We start from the raw sequence: 21,195 nt of genomic DNA on the forward strand, positions 1-21,195 counted from the left end.
AACATCTGTTGGATCAGGGAGGTTGCCTCTAACACATGGCACCTTCCGTGAAGTGCCATGAATTGGAGCAGAGAGCTGCACATCTGTCAATGCCCAGAGAGAGATGAGGATAGATTTGGGAACATTGCCAGCAGATTGAGGGAAGTAATTATTCTCCTCTCTTCTCCAGATGTGGTGAGGCCACATCTGAAGAAGAAAAGACTGAGGGAGGATTTTATAGCAGCCTTTAACTACCTGAAGGGTGGTTCCAAAGAGGATGGAGCTGGACTGTTCTCAGCAGTGGCAGATAACAGAATGAGGAGCAATGGTCTCAAGTTCCAGCAAGGAAAGTTTAGGTTAGATATTAGGAAAAAACTCTCTCACTAATAGGATAATAAAACACTGGAACAGGTTACCCAAAGAGGTTGTGGAATCTCCATTCTTGGAGGTTTTTAAGACCAAGTAGACAAAGGCTTGGCTGGGTTGATCTAGTTAGGGATGCTCCTGCTTTGAGCAGGGGGTTGGGCTAGATGACTTCCTGAGGTCCCTTCCAACTTTATTCTTATCACAGAATCATAGAAAATTATCTAGAAGATTCAGGAGTAAATTTATAATCCTCTCCCATCCCTTTATAATCCCCTCCCAACTGTGTTCTTTGAGAATACTGTGCTGAAAAAAAAAATATAGTAAGTTACTGTCCAGGCTCAACAGTGGGTGAGTAAAAACACTAGAATCGAAAAGCAGCTTCTTCCTGTTGGGTGGCATTTTTGCTGTTAAATGAAACAAATTAATGGAAGGCAGAGCTCTCTAAGGTAGGAGGAAACAAAATCCCCCCTGCATAAACTGAGATGTTGATGAGCCCCCAGCAAGTTAATATATCTTCCTTTATATCTTGTACAGAACTGTATATGCCTTATATTTAAAACAACAAGCTGTGCTGTTCATGATTTGTTAATTCTCTAAAAACAAGATTATAGTTCAAAGGCAACACCTTATATAGAAATGTTAGGATATGTTAGAACAACCTCAAGTATATACAAGTGGTGCGAAAGTGATATTGTAGCCATGAGAGTCCAGGAATTATGCTAGAGACAAGGATTTTTTGGGTTGATATATTTAATTGGACTAATTGCACAGTTGGGATAGAGAAGCCTCTTTCAAGTGTACAAAAAATAGAGACAACTTCATTTAGCATTTCAGCCATTACCAAGAATTATATACCTTTGTATACTAAATATAAGTTTTTTAAAATGGGACCCTCCTCCCATTTAGGTGGTATCTAGTTTCAGCTCCTCTAGCTTTGTGGGAAGGGTGTGGTTTTCATGAGTCCCTGGTACTTGGAGGAATCCTATAATGTGTTTCCTATATTCTGGACAGGCTGAAGAAGAGTCAAGAACAGATGAATGAGTCTGTTTCTCCTCCTGAAACTACTGATGAAGCTGAGACAGAAGCTGAATCTGAGAATTCCAATTTAAATATGTGCAGCTCAGTATGCTCTTCTACAGGCAGCAGCTAGGACTACAGCTTCAAGGCAAAGGGCCAAAAGTCCATGCGTCTCTTGAATAAATCATTCTCAGGTTGCATTGATTACTATGTGCTGTATGCTGAGTACTTCAATTGAAAAAAAAGTCACAGAATCAATATCCTAAAACTGTAGCAGAGCAGATAGTTCTTTAAGAACTGAATTCATGGGTTAAACTGATTGCCAGTTCTGAACACTGGGTACTTACTATGGGAAAAGATATGTGCTATGCAACACCTTGGAGAAAAAGTTCAATTTCTTTCTTGTTTCTTTTTTAATGGCAGATCACTGACTCAGTTGTCGAGTAGTAAGATAACATACCAGATCCTTGGATACAAATCGAGGAACATATGGTGCAAGTGTGTGAGTGAGTGTGTGTGTGTGCATGTAAGGGAAGGATTGCAGAGATCATGCAAATTTCACATTTGCAGTCCCGCAGTGCAAAGACTTCAGTATATAGAACTGGTCCCTTGTGTAAATTAGAGCAGTCCAAGGGCTTCTCTAATTTATGACAAGTGTAAACAGCCTCAAGAGACTGAAGAGCAGAGGATCACGCAGGATAAGTCACATCCCTGTTCCTTAGCCTTATGCAGAAGCATACTGCCAACTCACTACAACCACATCCTTCTGGGGCTGGACATTAGTCTTACAAACAGGGTCTGTTAACAGTGTGAAACAAAGCAGCAGCACAAGACCAGGGAATCTGGCGTCAAATATTTGATCTATTCTTGTGGCTATCCCTGTTCCAAGGAGATGGACAACTGCAAGCAAAGGAATTAGAAGCAACAAAGATTTTCTCAACTCACTGAGGTTAGTAGGGCATACCTTGTATTGGACTTACAGTTTTATTGGAGCCGTATAATGCTGCTCAGTTATGGATGAAAGAGGGGGATATGTTTAACCCTTCTCTTTATTTTATTCTAAGTGTAAAGTAAAAGTACTGTACATAAACTACTGGGACCTGCCTTAGCTTCTCATTAAGACAGGTGTTCTTTTAATTTTTCTCCAGCTGTGGATATTGCCTTTCTCATTGTTCCAGAAGCCTTTTCTATGTTAGTGGCTTAATCTACTACAGAGTGGCTTTAGGTTGCTATTACTGTAATAGTACCAAATCAGTTCTATTATATCCTTCAATTATTGTGGTGTACATAGTTCTCATAGCTGCATTGACCTATCCAAATCAATTTGTTACCAGACATTAAAAGAGGTTGCCAAGTTTGCATCACTGTTGCATATTCATGGAGCAAAATGGGTGTAGAATGTTTTTAACAGATATAGACTCTTTCAAGGCAATTTCTGCTGTCTCACTGTATAGTTTTAAATTTCCATGAATGAAATACAAAAGGTATAGCCAGTATAGAGCAATTTTATATGTTAGATGACAAGACATACTTACCTTCCCACAGTTTTATGTGGAAATTAGTAAGTGGTAAAAATTGTGCAGAACCAAATTTTCATAAAAATCTTGAAAAATGAGTTCAAGTGTGCAGGCACAACTTGTAGGGAAAAAAGCCAAAGCTTTTATACCAGTTGCACAGTTATTTTTAGGATGCAGCCAGGTAAATGGCTTGTCCTGTTAGTAAATAAACTGTAGAAGATGATAGTTCTTGCTAGAGTTGTGAACATCCACATTCCATCATACACAGAACAAATCAGAGCTGTGAGAGCTTGAATAGGCCCTTACTCTGGAGCCAGCTCTTTACAGATAATGAACACTGATCAACTATATGTCAATGTTCCTAGATCTTACTCTCCACTATCCCTGCTCTAATGACAGACTGAAGTAGGGAACTGGCATAAGTCTAAATAAATACCTCCCTCCTCCCTACAGCTGCAGAAGAACATTTACATCCCTAGCTTTGAGTCACAAACTTCATTAAAACAAAGGAGAGTTTCCTTTTCCTCCTGCCTTTGAGAAACATGAAAATGAGTTTAAAGGCTCATAACGTTGTCTTTGATCCAAGCCATAGTTTGCTTTAGTCTCTCTCGGTTTCTCTCCGATTCTTCCCAGGGAAAGGGAAAAATAAGTTAGAACATTTTTAGAGAATCAAACCCAACAATAATCAGCCCTCCCTTTACAAAATAGCAACTCTTGACTCATCCCCATTCAGACCACTGAATCAAAATGCTCCTCACTTGTAGAACTGGAGATGTACTCTTTCTTGCATTTGAATAAAAAAATCTGATAAACTCTGATGTAAATAGATGTGAACATACCTCTCAACCTACCAAGATTCAAATGGGGAACACATGGAACAAAGATACAAAATGAAGGACACAAAATTGTCTGTGAAGGAAACAAACATTTTGAGATTTATACTGTTGGTATAAGTGGCTTTTTCAGAAGCCTCAGTTTCCCTCCTCTTTATTGCTCATGTAAATAATTTTTAACAATAAAAGTGATGGGACATTAAAATTGTGAGGAACATGCGTCATGTTGAGACTGGATGAGTTACCTGTGAGATATGGATGCACTCCTAACAAGTGAATGTCAGCAACCTCTCAGTTCAAGAGGATCTCTGTCGTTCTCATCAGAACGTATGTCATAGAAAATGCAGTATAACATTCACTGCTGTGTTTGGGGCATGCCGTCAATAGTCCCTGAAGTCCAAGTTGCAGTGAATAGGGATGAAATGTTTGTTTCTCGGTTCGTTTTTCTTTGTCTGTTGTTCATTTACTTCCTCTTTTTGTCGCTTACTTTGCCATACCAATTCAGCAGAATGTCCTCAGCAGTACTGAACATAGACCAGCAAAGCTAAATGAGGGCATCTCGTTATCAAGGCTTCTAGGATCAAATCATTGGGGGCCAAATCTGGCTGCTTGAAGGCACTACTGAAGTGCAAGATATTATTTCCTAAGGAAACAAGATTTGGAAAACTTGTTCACACATGATTTCTGCCTCACCTACCTGTATTTCTTAAGTCTTAATCTATAAGAAGCAAACAACAACGTGACAACAAGAGACTTTTAGAATCATTGTACTGTGCATTAGAAACACCAGGAGTACAATATAATTCAAGTACTCATTTTCGTCTTAAATAATGCATGCAAATGTACCTCACTAATACCAATCTGGGGAATAGGTTTTATTGATGCCTATTTATGCATATTCCCCAGAGAAGAGATAACAAGAATATGGTAACTGTACAAAGACAAATGGTAAGACATGGATGAAGATTTGCTTTAGTGTTAAAGAAAAAAAGATGGGTTTCTTAATATAATGGGCCAAATTCATCTGTGATGTAACTCCATTGAATGTGGCTGTTTTATATTTGTGTGTTTATATTTGCTTTAGGAGAAAATGTGTGAAAGGATGTTAGACTTTATGCACTTCAGCATACTGTACCAGTTCTCCTCTCTGATGTTTATGGGGTGCACAGCGTTTGAGGTGTGGTAGGCTTTATAATAAATATATTGTGAAAATTTCAATGTTGCCTCTTTACTTGATTAGGCTGCGTTGTCCTGGTTCCTATGTTCCTTTGATGAGTCTTTGATTCAAACTGTGGACAAAGTGAGCATGACCCAATGCCCATTAAAATCTGAGTCCTTTTACTAATTTTATTGGGTATTAGATCAGACCTTGTTTGTCTCCGTTTATTTCATTCATGTCCTGTGCAAAACTGTATTTGATACATATAAAACTTTTGAGGGCAATAGGATTTTTTCTCTGTTCACCTATTTCATTCACACCATTTTCCTAACATTACCATTTACCGAGTTTTATTTCTTTGGGGTTCAGGAGTTTAATGCACAGTCTGTGATTTGGTAAATTTCCATATTTTTTAAGTTTAAATTTGTCTCTTATTTCTGGCCAAGACCCACAATGTGTACAAGCAAGTAGGAGAAGAATACAGACTCCCAGTTCTGGCAGCCAGCAAATGTTTACTACCTTGAGACACTGAAGTCATGTATTCTAACACTAATGCTAGAAGAAATGATTCTTAGACCTACTGGGGTACTAGGAAAATGGAGATCACATTTTACACATGTGTTCTAGGATCTCTGTGGTGTAAGAAGATTTAACATCTGTGACTGTGTGGTTATAGCACAATCCTGAATTTCTTAAATCTCATTAAAAATCCACTGAAGTCGGCGTGAATTTTGGAGTACAGGAAAAAGGAGATAAACAGTAAGTGAACAGTAAAAGCCTACTACTGGAAACACTCTTAACATGGAACTTTATTTGAAATAAAGTATGAAACAAAGTATACCACACACATCTGATTGTACTAATAACAAAAATAAAATTAAACATGTACTTTGCTCAATCCAAAGTGTGAAACGAATGACTTCAAGCAATTTTAAAGCTCAATTTCAATTTGTTAATGAGCTTGTTCCTGTTTTAAAAAGCAATGTTGGTTTGATTATTTATTAACTATTTCTCTTTTTACAGTAAGTCTCATCATTTTTGAGCCTGATCCTGCATTTAGTTCACAAGTAAATTCACGGTGAATTTCATGGAGGACAATAGTTATAAATCTTCGTAGTGTAGGGCTTGACATAAATTAATGACAAATTTTGCTGTCTTTTATTCCTGACTACCACAGTACTGAACTTGACTTGCCAAAAAAAATAATTCAAATACTGTCTGTATTAATAATTCTCTGTAGAATGGTTTTCTACAGTGTCTTTTTCGTTTTCCACAGCTATTTCCCTTGTAATGTCATTTGTAGTCTGTTACTCTCAAATCCTTGCTATAATATAAATAATATTTTTTTCCTTGTTACATTACAAATTTCTGAAAATATTTAAAAAAAAAATTTCATTGAACTCACCTGACTTCACTGGGGATTTTGCACATGAAAAGAATGCAGGACTAGGCCTTAATGGTTCCTTTGTTACCAATTACTTATTGGTCTATTCATTGCCACAGAGTAAACAAAGGTAATAAAATAAAAGGTAGAAACATGTATGACAAACTTGATTTAGGACAGTGCTGAAATCCTGCTGCCTTGCAGGTTATTTTTAAAAAAATCATACCAGTATAAATCAGATCTGTAAGTATATCCTTGTATTTTATGTTAATACATTTCTGTAATTTTTATTGCATGAAAAGAGTACCATATTATACAAAAAAATGAAGTTATGGCAATATATTTGTGTTTTTGCAGATACTGCCAAGAAGCCATTGCATTTGTGGCGTAATAAATGTGTATTTTTAAAATACCTGAAATATTTACAGTCATTTCTATGTTTGTTGATCAATAGAAGCAAATGAAAGTCTGAAAAAAAGCCAGATAATGGTCATGATCCTTGTTTACATAGTCAACGGCTGATGATTTTTAGGAATTGGGTACAATAGCCAGAACATATGATAAATCTGTTACATACCCTTTATTAGGCTCATGAAAAATCTAGAGACCTAGGCAACATCATTTTTACATCCATTTAGTGTGCTCATGGGTAATCCATATATTAAGAATGTGGAATCTGATAAATATATGGAGTGATAAATATATGCAATTATATTCTCCGTATTGGTACTTTGGTCACTCATCCAGAATTCAAGGAGTATTATCTGCCTAATTTAAAAATACCACAACTGCCTTTATAGCATATACAGAATATTAGGAGGACAGTCTCAGAATGTGTGGCTCAAATAAACACTGCAGTATTCCATAACACACGCAATAGGCATTTTATTTCTTCAAGAAAACATGTGGTTCTGTTTCTGGAAAAATGGATTCAAACTTGTTCCAGGCAAACAAAAGGCTAAGGCACTGAAAGCCATTGTATAGGATACGAGCAATGGCTGCCCACTATAATTACCAATACTTGTTCCCACACATCTGTAAGGTAAGTGGGAGAAGGCAGCCAAAGTATGCCCTGGAACCTGAGTTACGGCCTTCTTCACCATCATCTCCATGTTCACTCACTCTCACCAACTGGTGAGCAGGCAATCCATAGCAATTGTTCATCTGCATTGGTGGATCAGGAGACCATACAAGCTCAGGGAAGAGGAAAGAACTGACCAGGCATTTTCAAATGATTCCAGCTTCCCCATTCTTATTTACATTCTCCTGCTGCTGCATCGTGCCTTTGGTGTCTAGACAATTTGAGACAAAGATAAGCATCTTCCAGACACCAAGCAGCACAATTCCCAGCTGGAGATCTAACAAACAGTCAGAGGGGCAACAAGACTCTTGAGATCACCTATATTCATGCTGTATCCAGTAGTAGCTTGAATACTAGGGGGATGTATCACTATGTGGAGGATTTGGAGAAAATGGAGAGGCAGAACAAGGTCACAGAGTGCTCTCTGTATGGCTTGTCTCTCTTTGAGCAGACTTTTCACATTTCTGCTTCCTCTCAGAATTTCTGCCCAGCTTTCTAGCCATTCACATTCAGGAGGTGAAACATTATGGCTTTGCCAGCAGATTTATGTATCATTTAAGAAGCACTTAAAGGTTCAATATCTTTTTAAGCTCCTGCACCACAAAACATACTCTCAACCACAAATGCAATTTAAATGGCCCCATCAATTCTGAAACCCTGTGTGTGTTCTGAAACACAGTCCACAATGTCATGTACAGTGTCTAGAAAACCATGCAGGTGCAGGTTAGTATTTTAGGTTGCCAAGATAATTCAACAAGTACACATGCCCACAAATGCTGAATCTTCCCAGGACCCTCAGACTTGTACAGAAGACAACCAGCACTAGAGGAACTGCAAAAACTGGTCCCTCTCCATTCTGTAATCAAACAGTCTAGAGGCCATGAACATGGAGTCCAAGATACTTTACCATATCTAAATGTCTCACATGAGTCAGAGCTTCCTTAAATCTTTTGTTTTCACATAAATAATCCTATTACAACAGTGGAGTTGTCAGTATTTACAAGGTGAGTGTTGGGTAGCGGTCAAATGACTGTAGATCTCAACTAGCCAAGCAGGGGTCCCCTAACAATTTTTCCTGCATAGGGCAGGATAGATTAGAAGAGCCATGGCAACAAGAGTGATCAGAAACAGACCCAGGGCCTTCTAGCTACAGCCAGGCAACCAGGGCCTATAAGGTCTGGGCTTATACTGTGAGGGCCCAGATTGCCCCCTGAATCAGGCTTTTATTGCCTGGCCAATTCTTTATTTGTACAGCACTAGCACTTACGAGCTCCAATCATTGACTAGGATTGCATTGTGCTTGACACTGTGCAAATGCAGAACAAGAGTTAGATTGTACATTTCCTGGGGTAGAGATTAAGTAAAGACAGGAGATGACAGGTGGATACAGACATCTAAGGGAACACAAAGAAATGATGTGGCTATGCTAGTCAGAATGAGCGGTCATGGTCTCCTTACATCAGCTCCCTTAGAGCAGTCAAATATACAGCAAAAACTGTATTAAAGGGCACTTTATTAGCTGGAAAACTCTACTAACTGGCACCTAAGGGACGTGGCAAAAGTGAAACCGGAAGTACCACTTCCAAGAGACTTTTGGTTTCGCCACCACAAACCAAGCTTTTCTTTGTCACTTCTTCGGCCCATGGCCTGGGGCAAAGCAGCCTGTGCAGGGCCTCCCTTCCTGTCCGCAGGCACACTGATGCCAGGGAGTGCACCAGACGGTGCATATTTGATTAACCAGCATATGTGATTAACTGGGATCTCCCATTCCTGGGGGATGCCAGACAACAGAGCTTTTACTGTACTACCAAAAAACCCCTTGCTTTCTCACTAGTGTTTGTAGGCAAGCACAGGACAAAGGAGGTTTAAGGAGGGATTTGAAGGCATATAATGATGTAGCTTTAAGCATGATAACATAGAGCCCTTCCCAAAAATGGGAGAAGTAACAAGCATGCTGTGTTAAATATGTAGTAAGTAGACAATGAAGGCTGATATCCTAAGGTTATGCCAATTTTCAGCATCCAATAGCATTAGCATAAAGAAGAGAAGCAGCCACCAGCAGTAAAGGTTTCAGGGAGAATGAGAAATGGCTTCTTACTGCTTTTCAATATATCTTCTCAAGCCATCCCTCATTAAGCAACTGGCCCACAACACACACTATAAATGGCATCTGTGGTACCAAAGAGGTATATTTTTGCCAAACAAACTGTTGAAGTGGCATTTATTAGCTTGCCAGTTGGGGCAAGAAGAGCAGAGTAGTCCATCTGTGCAGAAAGATGGGCTCTCTAATTACTGGTGTTAATTGCAATACAAATCTGCCTCATTCAGACTAAAGAGGTCAGCCATCTTCTTGAATTTTCCCCTTTCCGTCTTAGCTGATTCACCCACAATAGCAAGTTAGTGATTTCTTCATTCCTATTTTATTTGCAGATGCATCTTTTTCATTGCAGATACAGACTGGATGGGATTAAGATAAGCACAGGCAACTCTGCTAGTGACAGCTCTAGGGTAGACTGTACAAGGTATATTGTTTTACCAGATTAACTCAACAGCTGCTTCTGGGGTTATTAATGCTATGAAGGAGGGGCTGGTCAGCAAGGTGCAGGTGCTCCGTCTGAAATACTAGTTTAGTTTCTTCTCCAGTTGTTGCCCTCCAGATGAGTCTGCAGGTCCCCTTACCCTGAAGGTGAAACAACTAACCACCCTGAGATGTTATGATGAACAGAAGATAAAGCAAATTGATCTTAGTTTCACTTGTCCGTTTCTCCTTACAACAATCGCACACCCAACTGCCTAATATTTAGGTATTGTAGGTCTGCTACAAATGTTGCTTCTAATTTTTTTTCTCTCAGCTTGTTCTGAAAAGAAAAGTGTCATTCTCTCAGCCAAGGCCAAATGTTCATAGAGAGGGTGACTATGACACCCACCCAAGTTAGCCCATTAAAAGAATAAGCAGGTACATGTGCTAAGACAGACTCTATCAGGAGCATAGCCTGCATGGGATATAGTATTACATGGCCATACTGTGAAAGAAACTTCCTGGGTACATATACACTAACACACCCCTAAGGAGAACAAGGTCTGTATGGTTCTTAATCCAAAGAACAAAATCCAGAGAGCAGAGTGCAACTCAGTGCAATGTTTTGTATCAAGAACAGGAGTGACAGGAAATGCTCTGGCTAAAGGAAAGTCTTCATTTTAAATCCTTGTTGCTCATTTAAAAATAACAGTATCGCTAAAGAAAACATTTAGGAATACCCCAGACTCATCCTAGATAACTTTGCTTAAGCCTACAACCTGCATCTATCCCTGTTACTCAGGAAGTAAGCAGCAGCCCTTTTTATCAGCTCCTGATTGAGTGAGGACTCTCACCTGTCCTAATTAACACAGCTGCATCAGAAACCTCAGCTATTTCTTCTCAGCTTAGTTTTAAGCTTAGGAACCTAAGCAGGGTTTATTAGGCTAACATTTACCAACAGAAGACACATCTAAGTGGGAAGTTCTACAGAAACTGTCTTATTTAGCTCACATACAAATCCAAGCATGCCATTTGTGTTTAAACATAAGGAGCAAGCAAACAAAAGGCACATATCCATAACAATGCTGCTCACTGGGTTATGCAGACAAACACAACCATAACAGGGGAAAGCTGTATTTCAAACACAGTACTCTGTTTAGAAAGAGGAAGGACCTGAATTCCCAGCATCAAAATAACAATATTGCACTTTATTCCATTTCAAACAATTTCACTGTCATTCCCTTTCTCTTTTTTCATGGAATAATAGGAACCACTGTCTGTTAAACTATAGTCATAGATCTGATGAACATATACCAGAAAGGACAGTGTCCTCATAGTCAGCAAAATATTAGCTAAAACTGAATCTGAGACACTCATAGTTGGATGTCAAGAATACAAAGTACTGCTGATGGTAACCCCACTGAATAAATAAGACGAGAGAGAGTCTCATGTCCTTCTCAGTGTGGGTCTCCACAGATAAACCCACTTGTCCTTTTTGTGTCTGCTCTGACTTTTTGTACTCTTGCCAGGTAAGATCTGCTTGACAGGGAGTGACTAATTCATGGATAAAATAGTTTAAAAATCAGAAAGAAAGAGATTTTTACCTTCTTCATCCACTAGAGGGTAGCTCAATGCCATGTTTGTGGTAAACGGGAAAAAAGCAGCCGAGAATGTGGAACTATATAGCATTAATTTTACCTTTGGTTGGCAATAGGTATTCACATAGTTAAGAGCCGGGCATTTATCATCTGATGAATTGTACGAGATTGAGATGATAATGAATGCAAATAAAGAAACAAAATGCCTTTTAATAAACAGGGCTTCAGAGCAAAGCTGCTGCTTTGTGTATTACAGTATAAGCTTTCTGAGAAATCAGTACAGAAAACCAGCATGAAAGTGCATAGAATCTGTTGGTTAGAGCTCTTTGCTTGGAAGAAGGAAATGTAGGTCCAAGTCCCTGCTATGGGATGGGGGCCTGAGTCTCATATTCCCTGGGTAAGTAGTCTAACTACTAAGCTGCTGGCCTGAAAGTTAACGGATCTTCCTCCTTTGGCTTTCAACAGTCAATTGTAATAGTTTCGTTCTGACCACACATTTAGACAATACACCCCACTGACCATACCTGCATGACCCTATGTGCCAAAGAGCAACAGTGTAGCTCCAGTCTCAGCTCCAGCTGAGGTTCTGGCCAGTACAAGAGGACACTTCTATGGTTATTGGACTTTCTCCAGTCCTTTGCACCATGTTGGTATTGTGAATGATCTGAGAGGGCTCCCTCAGGTGGGCACTTACAAGCTGCTACAGTAAGTATCCTGGATCCCCTTCATGGGCTTCAGTCACAGTGTTTATACTACTGGCCTCTTTGGGCTTAGAGAGACTTTACATTTATACCCATGTAACTTGCTTTTACATTGTTGTATACAAGAAATGGGGAGGGCATGCAGCTCTGCACATGTATAACTTACTCCACTACAGTGGAAAATTATGCCAGGAAAAATCAGGAGTAAAAGTACACTGATGTAACCAGCTGTGTGGTCTCCCCATAGCTTACCCAAGGGTAGCTATTTACTCAAGGTAGAGAGGCTATTCCCTGGTTCTCTGCCAACTGGCAACAGACATTGTAATAGGCACTTCCTACATGTTGCTATAGCCGTTGGGCACTCTAGATTGCAGGGTAACTTGTACCAGCGTACAATCTGATGTAAATTATACCAGCGTTGTCTTCCCAGCCCTTTATCAGATTTCCCAGGCACAATGCCTGACACTACTTTCAAGGAACTGGACCCTGCAGTTCAACAGGCCTATGCCTCCAGGAACACACTGGCTCCCATGTAATCAGTTTTGTAAATTTTTATCTCCCTTTCTCAGCTGAGAGTGTGGGCCTTTCATTCTAGGTGGTCATAGGCCACACTCCCAGAGTTCAAATCAGCCAGATCCCAGCTAGTGAAAACCAGCAAAGTGTTACTGAAGTCAGCAGAGCTTATGCCATTAACCCAGTGAAAGATCTGACCAATGCCTCCTCTTCAAAACACTGCTATCTTGACTTCCATAAACTTTGCCTTGTACTTTTTCTGCCCCAAAGCAGCTTCCAAGTTATCTGCCTTCCCCTCTGTTAGCTCACTGCCTGAGAACTTTTCTTTAAATATACACCATAGAGGCTTCCTACAGCTTTCTCTCCTGGTGACATTAAGGGATGAGGTGGGGGCAGAGATGGGAGCCTGATGCAAAATCAGGTTTTCCTCCTGAAGAGTCACTGAAGCTGTCTGATAGAAGTGGTTAGGATTCAGAGGGACCTAGAGAAACTGAAGGATTGGACCAAAAGAAATCTCATGAGGTTCAATAAGGACCTGCATTTAGGATGGAATAATCCCATGCACCAGCACAGGCTGGGGGGTGGCTGGCTAAACAGCAGCTCTGCAGAAAAGGACCTGGAGTTACAGTGGACAATAAGCTGAATATGAGCCTGCAGTGTGCCCTTGTTGTGAAGAAGGCTAATGGCATCCTGGGCTGCATTAGTAGGAGCATTGCCGTCAAACTGAGGAAAGTGATTCTTTCCCTCTATTCAGCACTGGTGCAGCCATATCTGGAGTACTGTATCCAGTCTTGGGGTCCTCGCTACAGAAAGGATGTGGACAAATTAGAGAGAGTCCAGTGGAGAGCAACGAAAATGGTTAGGGACCTGGGGCACATGACTAGGGTGCTGAGAAGAGGCTGAGGGAACTGGGCTCATTTAATCTGGAGAAGAAAAGACTGAGGTGGGATTTAATAGCAGCCTTCAGCTACCTGAAGGGTGATTCCACAGAGGATGGAATTAGACTGCTTTCAGTGGAAGCAGATGACAGAACAAGGATCAATAGTCTCAAGTTGCAGCAAGGGAAGTTTAGGTTAGATCTCTCACGAAGAGGGTAGTAAAGCACTGGAACAGCTGTGGAATCTCCATCCTTGCAGATTTTTAAGACCTGTCTAGACAAAGGTTTGGCTGGAATGATGTAGTTGGGGCTGGTCCTGCTTTGAGCAGAGAGTTGCATTAGATGACATCCTGAGGTCCCTTCCAACCCTAATTTTCTATGATTCTATGGAGAGACTGTTCTTTCTTCATTCTTCCTTCTCTCCCCTACCGCCTGAATCTTCACCTATCAAGTCCATTGTAAGGACTTCATCACAGTATCTCCTTATTGTAGTGCAATTCACAGAATGCATGCATCACAATAACAAGTTGTCTTATTTTAAGTACTTGCCTATATAATTAGAGTAGTTGGGGATCTTTGCCTTCCACTAGAGCATGAAATCTAATCCCAAAGAAATGCAGGATTCAGTGCAGTAATAAAGATGCTTCTGGTTTTTATTGTTTGTATTAATTGTGGTGATTTCCACGGTATAAAGAGGCTGAATAGAGCCAAACAGAAGTAGAAAACAAATAGTAGGGAAACAGCTTTTAATGCCATGGAAAATAGATTGGTTCATTTAATATTTGTTTTTCAACCTTAGTTTTCATTACTTTCTGGTATTAAAATAAAATTAGGGTTCACTTTGGCTAAAAAGATCAAGATCTACTAAATCTGATTTAGTACAACATGCCATATAGCTAACAATACACACAGATATCTTTTAAAACACGTAGCATACACCCATACTCTGCACTATGGCATTATTATATTGACCTACACTATGGATGTATTCATTCTAGTTATGATTACAAAGTAATATAGTTTTCAGGTAAGAAAAGAGTCATAGGTTTATTGTTTTCATCCTTCAGCTCCCTTCTCCTCTTGGTTTCCTGCTTCTTTTTCAGCCAAAAGTCCAACTGATATTAATAGTTATTTATGAGGTTTTTAGAAAGAAATCTCCTGAGAGCTGAATTGTATGCCTTATATCAGCACTGGTGAAAATACTACTCTGCTCAAAATGTCCAACTATTGAAATATAAAACTTCCATTAAGTGTATTAATTATTTCTCTAGGTACAGAGAGCATTCAAGGAGTCTTTCTTTTTAACACACAGCCTAGACGTATCTGACCTGGAGGCTGCAGAAAATCTGTCAAAAGAAATTAGGGCCAAGCTGAGACATTCCTTCATCCCCTACAGTGTGTATTTGTGCCTCAGATAGCCTTACTTCCTTCAGACACTGAACACATTTACTAATTATCAAGTATTCTGGAGTTTCTAGTTAATACTTCATTATATTGGGAGGCCTGCGGAAATATTTACAGATCCTTTGTCAGGAAGCAGATAAAGACTATATCGTACCATATGTGAACATTTCAACAATGAGCCTTATTCATATGGATTATTCCTCCCCCTTCCTTCCTCCTCCCCCTTTCCTTGGAATAGCCTCCTTGGATATGTGACAGTAAAATAGATGTGAAAAGCTTTCTGGAAACTGAACAATGGTAAGGGGTTACAGGCCAGATCCCAGCTGGTATAAATAGACATACTCTATTGAAGTCAGCTACACTGATTTACAACACCTGAGAATTTGGCCCATAAATGCTGAGTGAATGCCACAATTGCTTTTAACAACTGTATCTGCAACAAAAACTGTGGCCACATCCAGACAATCATGATTGTGCAGTATGTGGTACTTCAGACACATCTGTGATGCCACATACCACACATTCAGGTGTTTTCCATGCTGCAAGGGAGCAGCACAGGATGGGGGTCAAAAAAAAACCAAGGAAAAAAAAGCAGAGCAGCACACACAGGGGCAGCAAGTGCTGTTCAAAACTGGAGCTGGGCTCCAAGCAGCAGGATTGCTTCTGCTGCAGCCCCAGGAAGCCCCCAGAGGCCCAGGTAGGGCTGCTGGGGCCAGCCCAGTCCTGCATCCAGGCCAGAGCATCAACAAAAGAGTGCCAGACCTACGTGTCTGTAGCCTGGACATATAGTCTTAGCTATGCTGCTAGGCTGAGACCTAACAGCTATGAAACAACAAAAGTGGGGCCAGGCCTATTTTGTTTTGGCCTGAACCAGAACTAGCCCCCAACCACAGCGCTTGGTTGGGGCATAAACTACAAAAGGAACAAAAGAAGGTCCTGGCCTATTTCACTGGGCCTGGACTGGGCAGCAAAAAGCCAACCAGGCCTATACAACTGAGGCCTGAATAAACAACAAGAAGTGCCACAGCTTTACTATGGCCCAAATCTGCCAGCCAGCATATACCAGTGGGCTGAAATGCAGCAAATGTAAAACAGGAAAAAGGGCCCAGGTTTATGGCTGTAGTCTGGACATTAAGTCTCAGGTATACCACCACACTGAGACACTACAATCCCCAACACAGTAACTGCCAGGACCCATACACTCATGGCATCATCCCACTCAAGGCCTGTGTGGCTGCCAGTAAGACATGTAGCTAGGGTTCAGCAACACAGCTCTGCTGAACCCAAAAGAAGTTGCAACAGCAACTAAAACATGTCAGGCTCTCAGCCCTGGCCCAGAGAGCACCAGCAAAACTGCCAGGCTCCAACCTTGGCCACTTTGCTGCAGGGATTGATGCCCCCTGGCATGCATCGTCCCACTCAAAACCCAGAAAACAAAAGGGGAAAGAAGAGGGGGACAACAGAAGTCTCAAGCCCTGAGACAGACTTTCCCTGTACCTGAGGCTTTCCCTTCACATAACTTCAGTTTGCTTCATCACTCAGTGAAGAGTGAGGGGTGAAACCCACCACTCCCCGCATAGGAAGCAGGCCCCTTTGGCTCCCAAATCAGCATTCAGGCTTCAGCAGCCCCAGGAGGAAGAAGAGGACCCAGACCAGATGGCCTTACCCTTAAATAACTTTTCTGACCTCATTACTTGGTCCCAGCCAGAAACAGGCACAGTTTGAACATTGCTAATACAGACCAGTCATTTCAAAAGTGGTCAGCAACCCCTGGTGAAGGGGGCAGAGTCACCAAACAGGGTGCACAGGTTCCTTGGAGGGGAAACTTAAGACAAAGGGTCTGGGTACAATAAGTGGGGGGGAGGGGAGGAGGGGAGGTGGTTCTTTCCAGTCCTATAGGAAGCACAAACAAGATACACAGCAAAATAAAACCAGAACATCTTGACCACATATAACCCCAAGTGTGTATGGGTGTTACATTAATGCTCAGAGATGTCTGTGTAAGGCGGGGGTGGGGGGATCCCTGCTTGAGCAGGGTGTGATGAGGGGGAGGAGAGGGAGTGGGAGGAAGCCATGCAGACCATGCTGTATGTACAGTCTGTGCCGGAGCTGCAGCCAGGGAGCAGAGGGGAGGGGCCAGCCCAGCTCCCTGGAGCAGAGAGCATGCCCAGCCCAGAGAACATGCCAAGATGCTGGGGGACTTTGATTTAACTTAAACAAGGAAGGGGTTTGGGACAGACATTGTATAAATCAGTTTGACCCAAATTGGCTAAGTCTGATACTACTTTCAACCAGGTTTATCTCAAACCAGTTTCAGCCATTTTCAGACTGGTTTATGTGTACTGAGCTTCTGTTCTGTTACAGGTTTAAATTAAGTTTCTGATCACTTAAACTGGTTTATGTGTAAACTCTGTCCCTAGCCTTAAGGGACTGCCTCATCTGAGTAGGAGAGAAGCTGTTGGTATGAGGCTTCTGGGGAAACACACGGACGGTAGGGTATCACAGTTTGAAGATACATGTGAAAGAAATCCTCAATATGACCATTATTTTAGGATGACTTGTGCATCTTCAATGCCCACTATATTTTAGCAGGTTAGTTTCTGTACATCATGGCAATAGAGTCAGGGACAGCCCTTTTTATAATTTGGTCCTTCCTTGATAAATTCTGAAGACTGGTTTTGTATTACCTATACACTTCTCAGCCTTTGCCACTGTGTGTGTCAGTGGGCAGGGGCAAAAGAGTGGCGTGTTTTTTAACTGAATAACATAATATATCAAGAGGCCTTTTTGTGCTTGTGAAAGCAAATCTGTGCTCAAACAGCTGAGCTGACAATGTTAACTTCATTCATAGACAATGTCTTCCAAGAACAGTCATGTGCAGGGTATCAGGTCAGCAGGAATGCTGGCAGAACAGAGGTTCCTGCAGGTTTACATAGGTAGCAGAAATAGTTTAAGACTCTATCTCAGGGGCACCTACATTTCCATAAGTGATGGCTTCTATTCAAAGGCTTTTAGAATCTAGACAGCCTGTCATCCTTCATTAGTCTGCATTCCCATGTGGAAGATGTTTTCATGTGACAGCATAGTTATTAGTTCCCTCAGATGGCAAAAATGACCTAATTTCTCAGTGGAATTCTATTATCCCTGTTCTGTTATCATACTAGCACTCAGCCTTGTTCAGTCTTCATTAAATCCTTCTTCATTCGTTGGCCCCAGTGTTCCATGTGCTCTACTATAAATGTTGAAGTTTCGTGGGTTTTCATTAATCAAAATAATGTTTTTTTCAGAAAATAAAATCCCCAAATTGCCTTTGGTGTTTTTCTTCCTGTGACAAACACTATATTATGGCTTTTGGTTTATGAGTGACTAGCTGTGTGGATGACAAGGTGAATTTTACATGCAAAATGATTACAGTTTCTTCATGTATCTCAGACGGTCTTTTATTTCCACTAATCTCAAAATCTCATTATATATTGGTTCTTCACTCTTATCCACGTCTAAATGCTTAAAGTTTTTTTGAGAAACAAGGTTATTCATTTATGTATTGGATGATATCTTTTATGGACCAACATATATTTAGGAGAGAAGCTAGACAAGCTTTTTGGATACAAAGTGTCCTTCCTCAGGTCACATTTCTCCCAGCTATAAAGCTGGTTCAGTAAAAGATATCCTCTCAAATAACCCTTGTGCCTCATATATTTCTTGAACAACATTGTAACCATACTACAGCTTTCATGCTTTAGGTAAGAATTTGAGAAAGAGGGTCTATAAAGCATTCATCACCTGAAGAGAACGTTTAGCAAAGACACTGCAAATACAAGAGATATGAAATTTATATTAGGAATTTACAGTTTCTCCATTAATCATAATATTGGTAGCCACATAGTTTCCAGCCCAGGTCAAGTAAACATTGGTAGTGAAAGGGAAAAAGGCAGAAATGAAATACTTCTAGCTAACCTAAATGGTCTAGCTAATGACCCTACCTTGAGGATGGGAGGCCAACGAAATAACACTACATTGCAGATGTGCAATGGTTAGTGGTTGTTATTATATTTGTTCTTCCGTATGGAAAGGTTTGGGGTACCCTTTTGGAATTAATTTTGGTGAATGTCTTCCTTATGAAAGCCTTTTATGCCTCATCTACTCTTCAGAAAGCCACACAAAATCCAGACAACATTTAGCTTGCTGGGCTGGTACATAATAGCAACCATGCTTAACTACAGAGACAACTGTGCTTCAGTTGCTGCACATCAGCTCTTTTGTCCAATGACTGTGAAGATTTCTAAGGTTCTGGGATGAAATGCTCTATTGAAATAGGAACAAAAAAACCAATGCCGGGCGTGCATCACCCATTTATCCATTCTAGCAGACTAAACTTTAGCCTCTGGTTGGTCACACTGGCATAAATACAGTCATTTCATAGTCAGTGAAGTTGTGGATTTAGCCATGTCTTTTACTCTTTATGACAGATGTCCGATGCCATCATTTTTAATGCGGTTTCGAAAGCAGGCAAATAAACTAAAGAAAACAAAACCAAACCAAAATGACCAAAACATATAGTCTTAGTATAGTGTAGCAGAATATGAAACAATCAATAAAATGCAAGGTTTACCTCTAACAGGACAGATTTTCATATGGGCTTGATGCAGAGATTACTGGGCATCATTTTGTGGTCTGTGGTATGTGGTATGATCCCTCCTGGTCTTAAAACCTATGAATCAATACAAGTAATATCCACACATACGCCACACACATAAGAAAAGGAATTGGTTATGTACTGTGAATAGAATACTTATTAAAGTGGGAAGCTTCTTTATGCAGACTGTTCTTTTTGAATGTCTAGTTTGAGGACAAATGTATGTTTTGTTTGTTCACAATTATTTCCCTTTCTTCTGTCTAGGTGTTTAAGGGGTCAGTCATCATATGACATCTTTGCACTTAGAGTGACTCACCCTTCCAGCATTTCTGTTGATAGAGCTGTATAGCCACCGTTCTCTCCCCTGTCCCACTGGCTCCTGCTAGGCTTTCGCAGAGAACTGATAAATGAGGATCAGCTTAAAAAGGACAGCTATTCCTTGAAAAATTGCTGAGCTTGCATTGCACAGGAGTGCTGTGAATTATATTTTGGCACCAATTGCTTTTTGTACAGCAGAAAAATGTTTGCGAACTTTGTATGGCTTGAAAATTTAAGGCTTATCCTGCCTCTTTCATGAGTTATAGGCCATGTAACAGACATTACACATAAACTGGTGTAAGTGATCAGAAACCGGTCCAAACCTGTAACAGATCATCAGTTTAGGGCACATAAACTGGTTTTAAAATGGCAGAACCTGGGCTGAGACCTGGATGGATGTAGTATCAGACTTAATTGGATTGGGTTAGACTGGTCTATCGATCCCCTATCGATTCATGGAAGGTTGCAGTCTGCTGCCATTTCAGGGGTCTTTGTGGGTTCCCCATTCACCTCCCCCACAACAAAGGCAAGAGACTCAGCTTGGCTGCCCCAGCTGGGCTTGCTCAGGGGCCAGGGCATGGGTGACTGGTGCCTCCTGAGTCGGGAGTGCTGCATACTGCACATTCAGTTGTTCTCTGAACTGCGACGTAGCAGCAGAAGGGAAGTTTTGTGTTAAGCAGTTGCTCACAGCATCTTAAGTTGTCTTGGTGGTTGTGGAAGGGGCTGTGAGGGGCGGTTTTTTTGGAGGTCCTATTAGTGCCCCAAGGGCACACAGTTGCCCTGAGCCCTATGAAAGCAGGCTCAAGACATTTCATTAGAGCAGAGCCCGGAGCAGGGCAAAACACAGACCTGGAGAGCCCAGAGCCCAGAGTAGGGCAGAGACAAGGTCCAAGAAGGGCCAAGACAAGGCTGGGGCCCAAAAGCCAGGTTGAGTGCAATGGGCCTAGGCTTCAGGGTCAAGCCAGGGGAAATAGGGAGCTGAGGCTGGAAAGGCTGAGTCCCAACACATATACACACATTATATATATACTAGTCAACTGCCTGTCAAGAATGACGGGGGGAGAGGGTGGGCAGGGATGGAGCACCACCATCCACCGACCCGCACTGCCTCCCCCCAATCTGTCTCACAGTTAGTTAATATCATGGGTGAAATCCTGGCTGTATTGACGACACTAGCAAGTCTCCCACTGGATTAAATGGAGTAAGGAGGACTTCACATCCTGTATTTCCTTAGTTTTTACTTATAACATATACTGTGCTGAATGTTAATATCTGGAGCCAGAAATAAGCCATC

General features: G+C 41.0%; 1 protein-coding gene across 7 annotated transcripts in view; it reads left to right on the forward strand.

Moving 5' to 3' along the window:
• STK32C (serine/threonine kinase 32C) overlaps positions 1 to 6,659 on the forward strand; it is a 283,828-nt gene extending 277,169 nt beyond the window's left edge. For 6 of the 7 annotated variants that reach the window (XM_090057152.1, XM_090057148.1, XM_090057149.1 and 3 more), the window contains one exon: positions 1,357 to 6,659. In XM_090057152.1, the coding sequence (XP_089913278.1) occupies positions 1,357 to 1,495 (139 nt within the window). In that variant the 3' untranslated portion in view covers positions 1,496 to 6,659. The remainder of the gene's footprint in view (positions 1 to 1,356) is intronic. The other variant, XM_090057151.1, reaches the window with a different exon arrangement.
• The last annotated feature ends 14,536 nt before the right edge of the window (positions 6,660 to 21,195 follow it).

The sequence above is a fragment of the Crocodylus siamensis genome, chromosome 7 (genome assembly GCF_052110815.1).
Source record: "Crocodylus siamensis isolate JL-2025a chromosome 7, ASM5211081v1, whole genome shotgun sequence".
Taxonomy (NCBI): domain Eukaryota; kingdom Metazoa; phylum Chordata; order Crocodylia; family Crocodylidae; genus Crocodylus; species Crocodylus siamensis.